The sequence below is a fragment of the Hyperolius riggenbachi genome, chromosome 11 (genome assembly GCF_040937935.1).
Source record: "Hyperolius riggenbachi isolate aHypRig1 chromosome 11, aHypRig1.pri, whole genome shotgun sequence".
In the NCBI taxonomy this organism is placed as follows: Eukaryota; Metazoa; Chordata; class Amphibia; order Anura; family Hyperoliidae; genus Hyperolius; species Hyperolius riggenbachi.
The window spans coordinates 232,051,016-232,066,517 of record NC_090656.1 but is presented as its reverse complement, the minus strand read 5'-3'; the positions used below and the strand labels follow the sequence as shown (position 1 = coordinate 232,066,517).

The window sequence follows — 15,502 nt, the reverse complement described above, 5'->3', positions numbered from 1 at the left end:
TTAAAAATGAAGGCTAGAACCTTTCAGGAATATTAATAAAAACAATCAGTGGGACAGTTAGCCGCCTCCTCCCCCATTTAGAATGATAGCACAGCACTGACAATTTGCACCACGCATTATAGCTGCAGTGTGCCCCCCCCCCCTCCAAAATGCCCTCAGACTCAGTATAGATAGGTAGCCAGGTATAGGTGCCCCCAGTATAGGATCTCATGTATAGGTGCCCTCAGTATAAGTTGCCAAGCATAGGTGCCCCCGGTATAGGAAGTCAGTTGAAGGTCTCCATCCCCCCCATAGGTAGCCAAGCGTAGGTGCCTCCAGTATAGGTAGCCAGGAGTAGGTGCCCTCCCTCAGTATAGGTAGCCAGCTATAGGTGTCCCCAGTATAGGAAGTCAGGTGTTGGAGCCCTCAGTATAGCTAGCCAGCTATAGGTGCCCTCAGTATAGGAAATCAGGTGTAGGTGCCCACAGTATAGGCAACAGAGCCGGGACAAGGTCCTTCAGCACCCAAGGCTGAGACAGCAAAGTGCGCCCCTCCATCCCTCCCACCCTGGCCGTCTCACACTGATTGCTAGTACACTAAGAGACGCCCCAGGGCCCCCAACATCCCCAACTCCTTAATCTCTAGTAATCTGGCTTGCAGTCACTGCTGTGTCTCCCCTTTTCTTATTTCTTTGTGCTTCAAACACAATTGGGAATGACAGCTGAATGAATAGTGTGCCCCCTCCTACACTGCGCCCTGAGGCTGGAGCCTCTCCAGCCTATGCCTCGGCCCGGCCCTGATAGGCAACCAGCTATAACAAGCTGGCGCCCTGAGCGACCGCTCCGGTCACTCATATCAAAGGCCGGCTATGCGGCTGCACAGAATTCTGAGCACTAGTGTGGGGTTACATCCTGCAGGGCAGCCATCAGAAATTTTGGGGCCCCTCACACATCATCAGGCTTGGGTCCCCCCTTCCCTGGGCCCACCCAATGATTGTTGTGCGTGCCCACCCACTAGCCACCCCACCCCCTTGTCCATCCCTGTGGCTCTTTTGTCCGCCTCTGTTCCCCTGTGCCTCTTTTTTCCCCCAATGTTACTTCTTATCTGTCTCAGCGCGTCCCCCTGCCCTAGCCAGGTGTAGGTGCCCCCAGTATAGTTATCCAGGCATAGGTGCCCCCAGTATAGGTAGCCAGGTATAGGTTCCCCCAGTATAAGTAGCCACCTATAGGTGGTGCCCCAGTGTAGGTAGCCTGGTGTAGATGCCCCCAGTATAGATAGCCTGGTATAGCTGGTGCCCCAGTATAGGTAGCCTGGTGTAGATGCCCCCAGTATAGGTAGCCTGGTATAGCTGGTGCCACAGTATAGGCCAGCAAGATACAGGTGCCCTCAGTACTGGTATTCAACTATAGGTGGTGACCCGGTATAGGTAGCCTGGTATAGTTGCTCCCAGTATAGATAGCCTGGTACGGGTGGTGCACCAGGATAGGTTAGCCAGGTACAGGTGGTGCCCTCAGTATAGGTAGCGAGATATTGGTGGTGCCCCAGTATAGGTAGCTAGGTATAGGTGGTGCCCCAGTATAGGTTAGCCAGGTACAGGTGCCCCCAGTATTGGTAGCAAGCTATAGGTGCCCCAGTATAGGTAGCCAGGTACAGGTGGTGCCCTCAGTATAGGTAGCCAGGTACAGGTGGTGCCCTCAGTATAGGTAGCCAGGTATTGGTCCCCTAGTATAGGTAGCTAGGTATAGGTGGTTCCAGCCCCAGTATAGGTAGCCAGGTATAGGTGGTGCCCCAGTATAGGTAGCCTGTAGCCAGATATAGGTGGTGCCCCAGTATAGGTAGCCTGTAGCCAGATATAGGTGGTGCCCCAGTATAGAAAGTCTGCTATAGAGGGCTCACTCATCTGCTCCCCACGTCCAATTGCTGATGTCACTCTTCTCTCAGTGCTGGAAAGCGGTGTGCTGGCCAGCACATGCGGCCCTTCCAGTGCTTTGGGGGGGCTCTGGGCCCCTAACTGCAGTGTCAGTTGTCCCCCCTGATGGCTGCCCTGCATCCTGTCTCCTCTATGTCACACTGCTTTTTCAGGCCTGGGTGGCATAGAGGACTACCTCACAACTTTTTTAGTTAAAGGACCTCTTTCGCGAAAAAAGCAGGCAGTTAAAAAATGTGACCGATGACAGGTTTTGGGCCAGTCCATCTTTTTAAGGGGGATTCTCAGGGCTTTCTTTGTTTTCAACAGCATTTCCTGAACAGCAGTTTAACTACCAAAATAGCAAGATACCAACCGGCCTCCCTAATCACTTGCACACTATTATGTCAGTTAGATTTTGCAACTGTTGTTCAGGAAATGCTGTTGAAAACAAAGAAAGCCCTGAGAATCCCCCTTAAAAAGATGGACTGGCCCAACACCTGTCATCTGTCACATTTTTTAACTGCCTACTTTTTTCGCGATAGTGGTGCTTTAAGAAAGAGGGACACTTAAGCCACGCCCCTGCCACACCCTAAACACCCCCATCACACATACCATAAAGATTTCATAAGAAAATATGTGTTTTACAGTTCTAACCACACTGGTCCTTTCTATCCTGGTTCATTTTCCTTCATATTAACATTTGAAAATAAGAAATATATCAATATAAAGGATGGGGATAAAGTTTACAGTCAAACACAATTTTCAGTAGAAAAATACATATATTTACATAGATCTGTACATCAGTCCTGAAAGAGGGACAGATGAGGAAAAAAGAGGGACAGAGGGACTGGGTCCCCTAAAAGGGACTCTCCCTCCAAAAGAGGGACAGTTGTGAGCTATGGATGACACAGGAACCAGTGCCTCTATATTTTTAGTGTGTATTTTAATTTTTTTATTTTTTTGTTTTTTTCACTTTACAAAAATATGATTCTCTGTGAAACGTTTCTTTACAATTATATAAATATGTTTATTTACAATTAACAATAATGTTCTGATAAATGCTTATAAAGAATCGGACATGACCGGTGACTGTTGCTTCTGTTGCGTTTGCAGGAATCAATAAGCCGTTGAGCCACAGTGACATTGTGATAAGTAAAGGACGTAGCGCTATGAACTGCCCTGACAGGAACTGCTACTGGCCCGGGGTCGCCAACGGCCTGGTCAACATCCCCTACACACTGGATTCAGCATATTGTATGTGATCGCCCTTTCTCGCTGTCATATCTTTCCTGATGAAAAAAAACAGGTTTCAGGCCTCTTTCACAGTGCAACTTTAAAGGGAACCAGAGACGAAGCAGCCTTGTCTATTTTACCATATATATCAGTAAGAACATTAGAGAAAACACCTACCCTGCTCTCCGTTTCATCCTCACTGCTAAAAGTGTCTGTTATCAGCTGTGATAAGAATCCCGGACTGAGCATCCAGTCTGGCTTTGCAGGGAATAATTATAGCTGAGTCATTATAGCAGAGCCACAAGGGGGCAGGCTTGGGCTTGAAAAGACACTAGAGAAGACAGACTCGGCTATAATCTTTCCGTAGCAAAGCTAGACTGAATGCTCAGTCGGGTATTCTTATCAGAGGTGATAACAGTCAGATTAAACAGAGAACAATGAAACAAAGAGCAGATTAGGTGTTTACTGTCATGTTCCCACTGATTTATAAGGTAAAATACAAGAGGGTGCTTCATCTCTGGTTCTCTTTAAAGTCGCACGTTAGAAAATGTTTTAACGTGGAATAACGCACAGCAATACTAAGTCTGTGCGACATTCACAGTACAGTGTTTGTGTGTAACGTGTAGCATTGTTAGAAAGTGCTGCATGCTGTGCGTTATACACGTTATTAACTGCGTTGGACTGTTTGCACATGCTCAGTAATGACGTGGAAGCATACTTTTATTGCCGGTATGCTCTACTGTATGCGACGATAGCAAGGCATAGAGTTGCGTTGTGACATATTTGGGACGTTGCGTTGTTAGTTTGCTTTGCGACTTTAACGTTGCATCAAAATGCAGCGTCCCACTGTGAAAGTAGCCTTAGAGGCAGAGGATCAGCAGGGCTGCCAGGAAACTGGTATTACTTAAAAGGAAATTAATATGGCAGCCTCCAGATCACTCTCACTTCCTGCATCTAATCAGTTTACATAAAATCATTTGAAGTGAACTAATATTTGAGAGTGTTTGACCTTAACCTTATAAAATTAAAGAGGAACTCCACTGACAATAATTATGTATAAATGATTTAGACAGTGTTTGCCCATTGTAAAATCTTTTAAATCCCTGATTTACATTCAGAAATTTATCACATGGTGATATTTTTACTGCTGGCAGGTGATGTCAGTGGAAGGAGATGCTGCTTGCTTTTTTTTGGCAGTTGGAAACAGCTGTAAACGGCCATTTCCCACAATGCAGCGAGGTTCACAGACAGGAAACTGCCAGGACCACGGTCCTCAGAGTTTCCTGTGGGAGGGATTTCACCACAATATCAGTCATGCAGCGCCCCCTGATGATCCGTTTGTGAAAAGGAATAGATTTCTCATGTGAAAGGGGGGATCAGCTACTGATTGGGATGAAGTTCAATTCTTGGTCACGATTTCTCTTTAAAGAAGCACTGTAGTGACATACAGTAGACTGCAGCAAATTTTACATGAATGATCCTGGATTCAGCATCAGTAACACCTCCGGTAGCTATATATTGGTAAGTAGCCCCACCCCCAGTGATGTCACAGCCTATTCTTTTATAGCTATGTGTAATTCTCCTCCAAGAGCACTTTGGTGTCACTTCAAACATTCCTCAGTGATGCACCTGCCAGCAGTAAAGATGTTGCCGCCTGTGGTAAATGTAAGAATGTAAATTAGGGTAATGAAAGATTTTACATTAGGTGAACACTGACTACATAATTCCTTTTTCTTTTTTAAGTCATATTGTAACAAAATAAGCAATTTTATTCATGAAGTTTTATTCAGTACAATTCATCTTTTAACTACACTTTAAGTAAAGTAAATAAATACATTTTTTATTCAGAATAAATTACGCAGAAACTTTTGTGCAGCATTGATCTGGATTTATTGCAATGTTGTAGGAAACGCTGATTCGCAGATTTTGTCTTACATTTTATTGTTGGAGATTTAACAATATAGTTACCTTAAAGGGATACTGTAGGGGGGTCGGGGGAAAATGAGTTGAACTTACCCGGGGCTTCTAATGGTCCCCCGCAGACATCCTGTGTTGGCACAGCCACTCACCGATGCTCCGGCCCCGCCTCCAGTTCACTTCTGGAATTTCAGACTTTAAAGTCAGAAAACCACTGCGCCTGTGCAGCCATGTCCTCGCTCCCGCTGATGTCACCAGGAGTGTACTGCGCAGACACAGACCATACTGGGCCTGCGCTGTGCGCTCTTGATGACATCAGCGGGATCGAGGACACGGCAACGCAGGCGCAGTGGTTTTCAGACTTTAAAGTCTGAAATTCCAGAAGTGAACCGGAGGCGGGGCCGGAGCATTGGGGAGTGGCTGCGCCAACACAGGATGTCTGCAGGGGACCGTTAGAAGCCCCGGGTAAGTTCAACTCATTTTCCCCTGACCCCCCCTACAGTATCCCTTTAAACGGCAGTATAGTACAAGAACCCCAAGATGTCACTGTGTGTAAAATGTGGTGATGATCTTTTGGGGATTGTTATTTCCTGTATTCACTCTCTTCTAAGTAAGCTGCACTTCCCGATGGTGGTTTATTATATATCTCTGCATGTTTCTCTGTAGTAAAGAGCTCTAACTTGTTATACTGGGTGCCTATCTGCCTGTACAGAACACTCTGCTCCCTCATTTATAAGGTGTTTTCATTATTTTCCCCCAGCTGAGAGTGATAGAAGCACCATAGTGCGGGCCATGATGGAGTTCTCCTCCCTGACCTGCATTCGGTTTGTACCATGGACGACTGAGAGAGACTACTTGAGCGTCATCTCTGACGATGGGTGAGCGCGCTCAGGCTGCCGATCGGACAACTCCTCTTACCGACACCATTTTCTGTAGGATTCATTCTAAATCTCAGTAGAACAACTGTGAGGCCTTGTTCACATTGCGTTCGGCTAGCATGTCCGTGGGCTTTTTTTCCCGCGTTTTTTTTAAAGCTTTTTCCGGTGATTTTCTGCACGTTCGCTCGTTTTTGTAAGCGCTTTTGCAGATGCTTCCGTCTTTTGATCCGGAAAAAATCCGGAAACAATAAACACAATCTATTTTTTTTTAAAAAACGCTCACGCAATCGCTTGCCAAAGCGATTTTGTGAGCGCTTTGCGTTTTTTTTCTATACCTTACATTGAGGCAAATCGCCTCAAACGAACCGCTCTGATATGAACTCTCTGGCGCTTTCAGGGTGATTTTGAAAATTGCCCGCGCCTAACATTTTACAAAAACGCCTATAATGTGAGGAAGGCCTTAAGCTTTGTTCGCATCTAAGATTGAAATCACTGACGGCCGCGTTTAGCGTTTTTGAGAGTGATTTTTTTCCTCCTCCCGGCACTTACCTGCGCGCTACGATTTTGTGTAAAGCGCTTTTGCAGAGCGCTTTCTGTTTTCACTTCCTGACGCAAGTCAGAAAGTGAACTCTTTGACCCCGAAAAGAATAAATACAATGTATTTATTCTTAAAAACATGAACGTAATCACTGCAAAAGCGATTTATGAGCGTTTTGCGTTTTTCCTATACCTTCCCTTAGTAGCAAAATTGCCCAACAAATGGTACAGGCAGCGCTTTTGTCAGCGGAAAGGAGACGGAACGTGCAGATATGAGCAGTCCAGCTACGCGGAAATTGTCAAATTAACCAATCATTGGCCAACGAACAATCAAAATTGGATGTATGTAGGCATGGTATTCAAAATCTGTTGGCTCCCATACTACATGGAAGTGGTAAAATTTGACAACCATTAGCCAATCAAAATTGGATGCCATTGTCCAAGCTGTATTTAGTTTGTATGAAATTTGCATGCAAGCTGAAATTATGTGCGTCACACGGACCATGTCTAAAGATTAACCCTATGTTTCCCCAGCTGTTGGTCTATAGTGGGCCGGGCCGGAGGAGCCCAGGAAGTATCGCTGGATGCCAACGGCTGTATCTTCAACGGGGTCATCCAGCATGAGCTGAACCACGCCATTGGCTTTGTACACGAACACAGCCGCAGCGACCGCGACCTGTACATCAAGGTCCTGTGGAACAACATAATGCCGGGTAAGTCCCACAATAGCAGCCATATCAAATATACCGGTACATCATGTGTGTGCTATTTTACCAAGGACAGGGCCGGATTTACCATTGTAGGCACATGTCTACAGGCGCCTGATCATGAGAAGGCAGCTCGCTTCCCTCTAGTGGTGGGCCGAAATTTCGCAAATGCTAAATTTTGCATCGAAATTAGCAATTACGTGTCGTAATCGTAATGCGAAATTTCAGGGAAAATCGTAATTAATTTGGTATGTAATAGTAGTATTTCACACTTTTGCATAATTTTCATGAAATTTCAAATAATTTGGTGCCGAATTTAGTGGTTCATAGCAAAGCCACCATACATTCTATTGCTACATATGTTAAGCAGAATAGTGGGCACAAGGCAAAAAATTTTTTTTTCAAAAAGACCTTGTAGTTTTTCAGAAAATCAAATTAAAAAATGCAAAGAAAAATGTTTTTTTTTTTAAATTGTCATTTTTCTGAGTTTAACCACTTTACCCCCCGCGGTACGGATATCTCCGTCCTTTTTTCCATCCTTATAAAACCAAGGGATGGAGAAATCCGTACCTCCCGCGCTACCGCCGCTGTCCATGCTCCCGCCGCTCGTGCGCGCTGCCGCCCGCTCGCCCGGAGATCAATGAACGGAAAAATCTATTCCCGTTCGTTGATCTAAGTCCCCGCAATGATCTGCTGCTTCTATGAGAAACAGCGCGATCATTGTGATTTTTCCAGCCTCATAGTGCTTCCTGTAAGCGTCCTTCCGGACACTTACAGGCCGCATGTAAACAGACTCACTGTGGCCATCTTGTGGCCAAATAGTAAAACTACACCCTAAAGCATTTTACATATACAAATACATTAGTTTTACACAATAAATTAACTCACTACCTCCCACACTCCCCAATTTTTATTTAAGTAGCAAAAAGTCTAGAATCGTCCCTGGGTGCAACACTAAACAAAACAAACAAAACAATACACAATACCCACTCAATTACTAGGCCACTAGGGCTGAGAGAGTAAAATCTTTAACAAAACAAACATTTTGTACTAAGGGATCAATTTTAACACCTAGTAGTTACTGTATATTACAATGGATGCAGTGCTGCTCGAATACCCCTTTTCAAAATCCGAATTGAATTCGGATCCGGATACCCAGATATCCGGATCAGAATCGGATATCCGAATCCAAACTTTTTGGTATCCGAGTAAACTCAGATATACAAACTCAATATCCTGGATATCCGGTCGGATTCAGATATCCGGATAGAAAACCAGAAGTGACCTGAAAATCAATCTCTCTCTCTCTCTCTCTCTCTCTCTCTCTCTCTCTCTCTCTCTCTCTCTCTCTCTCTCTCTCTCTCTCTCTCTCTCTCTCCCTTCGAAAGGGATCTTTGCCAGTCAAGATGATTTTAGCTTCTGCTCGGATATCTGAACAAACTATTTGGTATCCGAGTAAACTCAGATATACAAACTCAATATCCTCGGATAGTGCTATTCAGATTTAAAAAAATATCTGAATGGCTATTCAAAGTTCAGAGAGTGGAAAAAGTTCGGATTATCTGGGTAGTTCAGATACCCGAATATTGGATGAGCACCACTGAATGGATGTACTGCATCACATTTTACCCCACCTAGGTTTGAAAGATCCACTTTAGCTTACAGTTCTAAGCTTTAAGGATACATCCGAGGACATCTAAAATAAAAAAAATCCACTTACCTGGGGCTTCCTCCAGCCCCTGCTATCTGTCCTGTGTCCACGCCGCCGCCCGCTCGACCGGAGATCAATGAACGGGAAAAACCTTTCCCGTTCGTTGATCTAAGCCCCCCGCCATGATCAGCTGCTTCTACAAGAAGCAGCGCGATCATTGTGAAAAAAAGTTTCCCAGCCTCCCTTAACTTCCTGCAAGCGTACTTCCTGTACGCTTGCAGGTCGCATAAACAAAAACTTACTGTGGCCATCTTGTGGCCAAATGGTAAAACTACACCCTAAGGGCTCGTTTCCACTGTAGCGGTGCGGAATCGCCTGGATTCCACCGCAGAAGAAATCGCATGCAGGTGCGTTTTTTTACGCGTTATTTTACGCGATTACGCATGCGATTTCGCATAGGTTAGGCTATGTGCGTTTTTAACCATGTCACTGCCTGTGTTAATTTACATTGGTTCCTATGCGGAATCGCATGCGTAATCGCGTAAAATAACGCGTAAAAAAAACGCATGCGATTTCCCTATTAAATACATTAGCGGCGATTCGCATGCATTCCACTAGCAGGCGAATTCGTTGGCTCTTTTGTGCGTTTTTTCACCGCTCATAAAAACGCACCACGCAAACGCTACAGTGGAAACAGGTCCATTCACTTGTATTACATGTGCGAATCTGCATGCGTTGGACGTATGCAGATTCGCGATAGTGGAAACGAGCCCTAAAGCATTTTTCATACATACAAATATATTAGTTATACACTAAAAATTATCTCATTACCTCCCACACTCCCCAATTTTTATTTTTTTTTGTAATTAAAAAAAAAATTACATTTAAAAAAAATACATAAATAGTTACCTTAGGGACTGAACTTTTTAAATATTTATGTCAAGAGGGTATAACACTGTTACTTTATAAACTACGGGCTTGTAATTAGGGATGGATGCAAAACTGAAAAAAATGCACCTTTATTTCCAAATAAAATATTGGCGCCAAACATTGTGATAGGGACATAATTTAAACGGTTTTATAACCAGGACAAAGGGGCAAATAAATTTCATGGGTTTTAATTACAGTAGCATACATTATTTAAAAACTATAAACTATAACTATAAAAATAATACATTTTTCCCATATTTTTTCCTATTTTCCCATTAAAACACATTTAGAATACAATAATTCTTGGCATTATGTTCCACCTAAAGAAAGCCTAATTGGTGGCGAAAAGAACAAGATATAGTTCATTTCATTGTGATAAGTAATTATAAAGTTATAGACGAATGAATGGAAGGAGCGCTGAAAGGTAAAAATTGCTCTGGTGCTCAAGGGGTAAAACCCCTCAGTGGTGAAGTGGTTAAAATAATACCAGTTATCTGACTCTCCTGCTGATCCTGTGTCTCTAATACTTTTAGCCACAGCCCCTGAACAAGCATGCAGATCAGGTGCTCTGACTGAAGTCAGACTGGATTTCCTGCATGCTTGTTTCAGGTGTGTGATTCAGCCACTAATGCAGCAAAAGAGATCATCAGGACTGCCAGGCAACTGGTATTGTTTAAAAAAGAACCATCCATATCCCTCTTAGTTTAGGTTCCCTTTAACCACTTGAGGACCCACCCTTTACCCCCTCTTAAGGACCAGCGCAGTATTCTGTGATCTGTGCTGGGTGGGCTCTGCAGCCCCCAGCACAGATCAGGCAGCACGCAGAGCGATCAGATCGCCCCCCTTTTTTCCCCCCTATGGGGATGGTGTGCAGGGGGGGTCTGATCGCTCCTCTTGGCTGGCATGTTGCGGGGGGGGGCACCTCAAAGCCCCCCTCCGCGGCGAAATTCCCCCCCTCCCTCTCCTACCTGTCATCCCCGGTGATCGGGGCTGCACAGGACGCTATCCGTCCTGTGCAGCCAGTGACAGGACGTCCCCTGTCACATGGCGGCGATCCCCGGCCGCTGATTGGCCGGGGATCGGCGATCTGCCTTACGGCGCTGCTGCGCAGCAGCGCCGTACAATGTAAACAAAGCGGATTATTTCCGCTTGTGTTTACATTTAGCCTGCGAGCCGCCATCGGCGGCCCGCAGGCTATTCACGGAGCCCCCCGCCGTGAATTGACAGGAAGCAGCCGCTCGCGCGAGCGGCTGCTTCCTGATTAATTAGCCTGCAGCTGGCGACGCAATACTGCGTCGCTGGTCCTGCAGCTACCACTTTGCCGACGCGCGTTATGAGTGCGCGGTCGGCAAGTGGTTAAAGGGACACTTAAAGAGAACCAGAGATGAAGCACCTTCTTGTATTTTACCTTATAAATCAGTGGGAACATGACAGTAAACACCTAATCTGCTCTTTGTTTCATTTTTCTCTGTTTAATCTGACTGTTATCACCTCTGATAAGAATCCCCGACTGAGCACTCAGTCTAGCTTTACTAGGGAAAGATTATAGCTGAGTATGTCTTCTCTGGTGTCTTTCCAAGCCCAAGCCTGCCCCCTTGTGGCTCTGCTATAATGACTCAGCTATAATTATTCCCTGCAAAGCCAGACTGAATGCTCAGTCCGGGATTCTTATCACAGCTGATAACAGACACTTTTAGCAGTGAGGATGAAACAGAGAGCATGGTAAGTGTTTTCTCTAATGTTCTTACTTATATATATGGTAAGATACACAAGGGTGCTTCGTCTCTGGTTCCCTTTAAGCCAGGAATGAAAAAAATCAGTTTTACTCGCCTGGGGCTTCTACCACCTGCCCCCGCCGCCAGCTCGTTTCATTTTCGCTAACAGGCAAATGAATGAATTAATAAATAACTACATAATAAAAGGCTGCCATCTATTTTATGACGCAGGGTACAGTGGGAATTTCAATAAAGTCAACACGAGCAACATGAACCTGGAATATGATTACAAGTCAGTGATGCACTATGGGAGGTGAGTACATCCAGGTTACGCCCATGTGTCACCGCGGGCAGATCCGTGACAGATGGTGACCGCGACTTTTGACATTTGGTGTAATTTTGGGGGAGGGGGTGGGGGATAGATAGATCTTTCCGCAACCTGGCACTGCAGTCCTGATTACAGGAGGCTTTGGAAGCAGCTTCATCCCCTCCCAGTTATTAGAATGGGGTGCACTGTAATGGGGGCACTATTATGGGGGCACTGTAACAACACTCTTAGAGGGGCACCATAATGGGGGCACTGTCATGGAGACACTATTATAGGGGCACTGTAATAAGATAGTATAATGGAAGCACTAATATAATGGGACACTATTATAGTGGAACTGAAATGGACCATAGTAATTCATACCTCCCAACTTTTTGAGATGAGAAAAAGGGACACTTAAGCCACGCCCCTGCCACACCCCTGGTCATGCCCCCACCACGTCCCTAGTCACTCATACCATATAGAAAAATATGTTGTTTTATCATTCAAACCACACTGGTCCTTTCTGTCCTGGTTCATTTTCCTTCAGAGTAACATTTTAAAATTAGTAATATATCAATTTAAAGGATGTGAATAAAGTTTAGAGACAATCAAACACACTTTTAGTATAGAAATATATATATTTATATAGAAAGAGGGACAAAGTCCTGAAAGAGGGACAAATGACAGAGAAAAAGGGACAGAGGGACAGGGCTTCCAAAAAGGGACTGTCCCTCTGAAAAAGGGACAGTTGGGAGCTATGGTAATTGGGGCACTAGTATGGGGGCACTCTAATGGGGGCACTATATTAGGGGGCACTACACTATCCATATGGAAATGTAAAGAACATTTATTTATTTAAATTGTTTTAATCAGAAATTGGAGCAGGGTCAGGAATGTCTTTGGTGGATCTTCTACGAGTGTGGAGCGTTTAACAGGAAGTAACTAACAAACATTATTTTTTTAAACCTAACTATCAACTGCCGGTAGTCAAGGCAGCCGTTGAAGGTTGTCAAGGAATACAATGTGAGTCGCTCGTGAGAGGAGGGCACAAACATGACTGAATAATCGCTATGGCGTCTTACACGTGTCTCCTTCTTTGCAGATCCTCGTTCAGTGTAGACCCCAGACTACACACCTTTGATACAATCCCCAATCCTTCCGTCAGTGTGGGGCAAAGAGTGGGACTCAGCAGCCTGGATGTGGCCAAAATCAACAAACTCTACAACTGCAGTAAGTTCCTCTGACACCTCGGACGCATGCATGAAAAAAGGGCGCCGTGATAAAAAAGGGCTCGACTTATTAACGAATTTGGCTCCAAGTATTACCGAAATGTGATAACGAGAACTATTGTGGTCAAGCTTTATTAACGATATTTACTGTTGCAAAATATTAACGTTAATTGACGTTGCGTTTTTCATCAATATTGCTTAACCTCCCTGGTGGTCTATTAAAACCGCCAGGGGGCAGCGCAGCACTTTAATTTTTTTTATTTTATTTTTTTCAAATCATGTAGCTAGCCTAGCGCTAGATACATGATAGCCCCTGTGCAGCGGCATCCCCCTCCCCTTCCGATCGCCTTCGGCGATCAGAGCAAATAGGAAATCCCGTTCAGAATGGGATTTCCTGTTTGGCTTCCCCCGTTACCATGCCGATGATCGGGATGACGTTATCCACGTCATGGTGTCGGAGGGAGTCCCGATCCACCCCTTAGCTCTGCCCGGTGGTGATTGGCCAGGCTGCGCAAGGGGTCTGGGGGGGGGGCAGCACGGTGCGGCGGGTAGCGGTGAATTGGCGCGTATCGGTGGCGATTGGTTTGTACACGCAGCAACAAAAAAAAAATTATGCAAATCGACCCACCAGGGCCTGAGAAATCCTCCGCGGCGACTTAGCCCGAGCTCAGCTCGGGCTTACCGCCAGGGAGGTTAACCCAACCCTACCCTCACACAGAACCCCCCCGGTGGTGCCTAAAACTAACCACTCCCCTAGTGGCACCCCCATTTCTGGTGGTGCCTAACCTTAACCACCCCCCTGGTGGTGCCTAACCCTTACCACCCCCCTGGTGGTGCCTAACCCTCATCACCACCCCTGGTGTTGTCTAAAACTAACCGCCGCCTAGGTGGTGCCTAACCCTAACCACTCCCCCTGGTGTTCCTAACCCTAACCACTCCCTCTGCAGAAACACCCTTTTACATATATTAACGATACCTTTGAAAATGCAAAATCTGTACTTATTAACAAAATAATATAATATGGCAACAAAATTTTTCGCGACGCCCTTTTTCCTGCTTTTTTCGCCGTATTAACGATAGTTGCATTAAAGTCTATGGCGGCGCCCTTTTTGTCCATCCTCAGCCGACGCCCTTTTTTCCTGCTACCCCTCGGACATAGAATGCTGTACAAACAGAAAACCTCAGGCTTGAAAGGCAGGGCATGCGAGATTTACAGCTACACAAAGATTTTGTCATTCTGAGTAGTGGTGGTTATGTCAAGGAGAACTCTGGTAGAAGCATGTGATCCAGAGGCATTGCGAGGATCTCAAGAGACCCAGGGCACCTTGGGGCACTCCAGCCAGAAAATGGGTGTGGCCATGCACCAGAATATGGGTGTGGTCATGGGTGGAGCCAAATTAACATGAACTTAACAGCAGTCTAAGTAGGCCTGCCCAGCAAAATGTTGGAAGAAGACCCCTCTCCTTTAACCTCCTTGGCGGTAATCCCGAGCTAGGGCACTGCTTCCTGCTGGTGAAATCGCCGGTTGTCGTCATGACGACAGCCGGAAATCTCACTTTACAGTTGCAGCGCCACCCGGAGGATGGAGGCATAACTGCACCGCTGGAGCCAGGGAGGTGAGTGATTGCTGGGGCTGCTGCAGATCTCCCTGGCAGCATGATTTTTTCCAGGTTTTAGGGTCTGAAAGGGTGCAAAAAAATTACACCGCTTTTAGACCCTAAAATCTGGAAAGAATTCATGCGGGTTAATACAAAAAAGCAGAAATGCTGCCTATCACATAAATAGGCAGTGCCACTTAACCATTTGCCGGCAAACTAACGTATTAAAACGTCATGCTTTTGCCTGTTAAAGGACTTACGAGCCCAAACTGTCTAAAATAGCAAAGTACCTGTAAGCTGTTTAAATGCACGGAGGACGCCGTCCGCGCCCTCCGTGCAGTTCCGCCGGGTCCCCTTCCTGAGATCGCCCCCCGCGCCGACCCCGACCCCCCAGGCCGGGTCGGGCTCTCGTGCCACTCTCAATATGGCCGCTTCCATTGGCCGCGGCTGCGCAGTCCGCCTGACCGCGAGTGCGGCTGCGCAGCTCTACGGCCAACCCCCCGAACCACGCACTGTAGCGTGGATCAGAGGGGTTGGCCGTAGAGCTGCGCAGCCGCACACGCGGCCAGGCGGACTGCGCAGCCGCGGCCAATGGAAGCGGCCATATTGAGAGCGGCACGAGAGCCCGACCCGGCCTGGGGGGTCGGGGTCGGCGCGGGGGGCGATCTCAGGAAGGGGACCCGGGCGGGACTGCACGGAGGGCGCGGACGGCGTCCTCCGTGCATTTAAACAGCTTACAGGTACTTTGCTTTTTTAGACATTTTGGGCTCGTAAGTCCTTTAATGGCAACATGACGTTTTAATACGTCGCACATTCCCGCCGCCGCTCCGCACGTGTTCGCACCGCTACCGCCGCCGTTTCCATCGGGTTCCCGTGCTGGGTGATTGGGGAAGAGGACCGAGCGGTCCT

General features: G+C 46.3%; 1 protein-coding gene across 1 annotated transcript in view; it reads left to right on the top strand.

Moving 5' to 3' along the window:
- The first annotated feature begins 3,025 nt into the window (after window positions 1-3,025).
- Window positions 3,026-15,502, top strand: part of LOC137539159 (embryonic protein UVS.2-like) — a 29,265-nt gene continuing 16,788 nt past the window's right edge. The window contains exons 1-5 of the mRNA XM_068261657.1: window positions 3,026-3,142; window positions 5,799-5,916; window positions 6,988-7,166; window positions 11,688-11,769; window positions 12,869-12,996. Of these exons, the coding sequence (XP_068117758.1) occupies window positions 3,058-3,142; window positions 5,799-5,916; window positions 6,988-7,166; window positions 11,688-11,769; window positions 12,869-12,996 (592 nt within the window). The 5' untranslated portion in view covers window positions 3,026-3,057. The remainder of the gene's footprint in view (window positions 3,143-5,798; window positions 5,917-6,987; window positions 7,167-11,687; window positions 11,770-12,868; window positions 12,997-15,502) is intronic.